Source organism: Saccostrea cucullata, unplaced genomic scaffold (assembly GCF_032062105.1).
Source record: "Saccostrea cucullata isolate Sc308-1 unplaced genomic scaffold, CSIRO_AGI_Scuc_v1 ctg15424, whole genome shotgun sequence".
NCBI classification, from domain to species: domain Eukaryota; kingdom Metazoa; phylum Mollusca; class Bivalvia; order Ostreida; family Ostreidae; genus Saccostrea; species Saccostrea cuccullata.
In genome coordinates this window covers 10990-14814 of record NW_026918683.1, presented here as the reverse complement: position 1 = coordinate 14814, position 3825 = coordinate 10990, and the positions used below count along the sequence as shown (strand labels likewise).

At 34.3% G+C, this 3825-nt stretch overlaps 1 protein-coding gene across 1 annotated transcript; it reads right to left on the bottom strand.

The window, feature by feature from the left end:
- Window positions 1-6: 6 nt before the first annotated feature.
- On the bottom strand, window positions 7-2099 carry LOC134269662 (uncharacterized; the record flags this gene model as incomplete). Its single annotated transcript, XM_062751876.1, has 2 exons — window positions 2079-2099; window positions 7-1321 (listed from the first exon to the last, which is right to left on the bottom strand). A coding segment is annotated over exon 2 (1276 nt), but the record flags the coding sequence as incomplete, so codon positions are not given.
- Window positions 2100-3825: the final 1726 nt, after the last annotated feature.

Genomic DNA, 3825 nt, shown 5'->3' with positions numbered 1-3825 from the left:
ATGTACATGTTGTAAAAATATTCCATTTTGATGTAAGACGACCAGGGGCAGATGCAACATATGGTTTCTTTCGATCAGATACAACAGCTCGCATGCACACATCAGCACGGCTAAACCTCGCCATCTGATGTAAAACCCACCTCGCTGGCCAGGCGATGTGTATCAAATTATAAAGAAACGTTGTCTCCGTTGTAAGTGAATCCAATTTCCCCTTATAAAAGTTTATGTCAATTTTGCTATTTTCCTTTGGTACACTTGATGTTATAATATTTCTGTTCTCTTTCTCCAAGTACTTGTCCCCTCCACAAAGTTTAAAAGTATGTCCGTTCTGCCCAGTCCACGATTCTTCCATTTTGTCGTAGACTATGACAACCCAATCCCTCCAGTAATATTTCTCAGAGTAAAACTTGTACAACCGCTTAGCGAATTGTTCATGATTATCGTCTTTGTACTGTGCCGAAAGGTCTTTCATGTCTTTGAATTTCTGACTTTCATAATTACTAGTAACTTGTTCATCCACTTCTTTTACCTTCTGTAGAACGTTCTTGATGTTGGTTTCCCATTCTTTTTGCTCCATTTTGTAGCTTGCTGTTCTGTTTGTTAGCTTCAGATAAGCTAGGTTGACCTTCACGGCTGTCAAAAGAAGCCCGACACATCCAGCCATTACCTTCTGCATCTTCTTGCGATCATTATTTGTGTATTCCATTGCTGTTATTGGAATATTGTCTGTGAAAGATTGTTTGGTCATGATCCCATTGTATATCTTTCTAGCTGCGTTAAGATAACTGGTTCTAAAGGAGGTTATAAATCGATCTTTCTGGCCTCCAACTGCATCTTTAGGGGCTTTCATAAGCATGTGAAGCCGATCCGACAAAGCGTTGACGTTCTGTTCTATTTCAGAAAACTGTGCATTGATTGACTTTGCTTTGATAAGATTTGTAACTTTTCCAAAAAGTCTTTCCACATTTCTGAAATTGGAATCCACCCTCGAAAATTCTTTTTTCAATAAAGACAGAGTTTTATCCTCTTGTTTTGGAAGAAACAAGGTGATTATGTCCATGAGTGGACCAATGGCTGCCAAAAAAGGAGCGATCTTGCTCATGATTGTAGTAAACTTCGCAAGCACCTTCACACCCGTTACAATTTTCGTAATGGCATCGGTAGCCGCGATTCCTGTTTTTACAGCATCTGATGCCTTTTTGACGTCATCTCCTAAGTCAGCATGAAGATCGGAGATAAGAAAGAACAGGAACAAAGGCAGAGACAAGCGGACAATCAGCATGCTTGTAGGCCAGAGGTTAGTTGCACAATAATAGTTAATCTGAAAACAAAACAAAAAAGATCGTATGACTTATAAATACTCACAAGAAATTACTTGTGCTTTATCAATTATTTATTTCGAATGATGTTTGCTTTGTTCCATCCTATTGCACTTACAACTCTTGTAAGCCTGAAAGATAAGTTTGTGTTTTGTCCATTAAATTATATTCATATATTAGTATATCTGTTAATCAAATCATTTTAACCAATTTTTCAAATCATTTGTATTCAGTGGAAATAATTTTTAAATTTAAATTCAGACACATATATAATCAAAATACTGAAGACTTATGAATTTTCCTAGAAATAGATTTTTAAATAATACATTTTTGTATTTCTAAATTATTAAGATTTTTATTTTGATAATTTTTAACATCTTATGTGAAATTAGGCATAGAAAATTGTAGAAATTGTTATAGATGATTGTCAAAATTGTGAATGGATCATCTTTTCTTGAAGTTTGGGCAAATTCTCCTCCTTAGTTATCAATGACACCAGTCTTGCTTTTTAGTCAATTTATTTTACTTAAGTTTAAACTACATGTACTAAAAGACAAGTATTCATATTTACATATTTCATTGTAAAGAAACATTCTTGTTTACAAATCCGAAAAAATTCACATATAAGTAATTAAAGGTTACAAAAATATCAGCAGTTACATACTTCTAATTAAATATTAAGGATAATGAAATTTGTTAGCGTGACGACCAATGTTGTTAGTTTGGAGATGGGATAGAAGGGAGACTGAAAGGACTTACCTCTATGTATACCAGCAAGTACAAAACCCGTCCTTGCTGATATTTTCACCAACTTATATTTATACCTGAGTCATTTTGATGTATTTTTCAAATGTTTCAAAAGCTTTGTTTAACTTCCGTCAAGAAGCTGTTGTAGGGGCATTATTACCAGAAAACAAATTATATTTGCTACCATTTATTGGAAGATCATCTTTCAAACAATGTAACATTTTATACATACAAACCGTAGTGAAATCGCTTCAGGTGAAGCAAGATAAATTACTAGAAATTGCTAGTTGTACCTTAATGGTATACACTCTGAACTCATCTTCAATTAATTATCTTTGTCAAATAGTTTTTGTTTATAAAAAGCACCTGAGTAAATATTGATAAGTAATTTAATTTGTAAAATATATAGCCCCGATATCCTTCAATATCAATTTTCCTAGCTTTCGGGAAGTCCCCGCGTATACATGTATGTTGCCATTTAATTAAGGTCTTCCGCTCAGGCGGAAGACCTTCTACTGATTCTGATGGTTAAGATTATTCCTATTATTTTTTTTTTTTCCTAGACGCCAACTTTAAGACCTCGTAACTCGCTCATTTCTTAACGGATTTCGCTCAAATTTTCAGAGTTTTTGGACGTTACTAAACTCAATTTAAATGTTTTCGTACATTTCAAAAATTCCCTTCCGCTTTTGAGTTATTTCCCTTTAATGAAAATTTGGTGCTGTTTGTGTCCAGACAAAGGCTCAGAAACGACAAAAGCTGGAGCAGAATGTCTACTGCATTTAAATACTAGAAGAATTGAAGTTGTGCACATCGGTTTTTCTTTTTCGATTTCTGCGCTCAAAACGGTGCTAGATAGGGGTCAAAAACAAGAATGCCTAATAGCGCAAAAATTTACATCCATTCCCTTATGTATCTTTTAAACTAAAAATAATTTGCTAAGACATGTTGAACAAATATTGTGCATAATTTTAAGCGCTATCATTTGATATCATTAAAAAGGGGCTGGCCCCTCAAATTAGGGACCAAGGGCGCTCGAAAGTTCTTGCTTTATAACTTAATAACGGTAAATATTCCGATATGGTTATCGATTTGAAATGGGTTCTTTAGCATCTTATTGATCTCATGAAAACGTTATTTTGTTCTAGTCATGTTTTCTTAGATGAGCAGAAAACTTTATAGTTCATGTACAGGTAAGTGATTTTATACGGCAAGTGAAGAAGAATTCATATGCGTACGCGTATAACACGTATAAATGAAATTAACTGGATAAGAATAATATACCTAGCTAAATTGAATGTTAAACTTTGTTGAAATAAGATTTTTAACGTATTCTCTAGCTGGATGTCATACAGATTACTCAGAGACAACTTTCTCCCTGTGTTTAGTGTAAAGAACTAGGCGGGAGAGAGGGAAAATATTTTTAAGTATTAATATTCAATGTAGCATTATTTATTTTTAAAAAAAATTCAAGCTTAAGATAATTCACTGTCATTCAATTCATGCATCGTGAATTTTTCTCGGACCCTGAAAGTTTCGTTTGTACACTAACAGTGTGCGTGTTTTGTGTGTACAGTTATCACATGGTTATGAAACCTGTTTATCGATCGCGCATTGAACTGTATACATTCGTGTCGCGCTTTTCTCATCTGCTGAGGTATCTATGGACGAGTTCATCGGTTACACTGAAGGGTGACACAGGATGACCTATCGATAACTCTGCCAATTTTGATAGTGACTTTAATTGCACATGTACCAT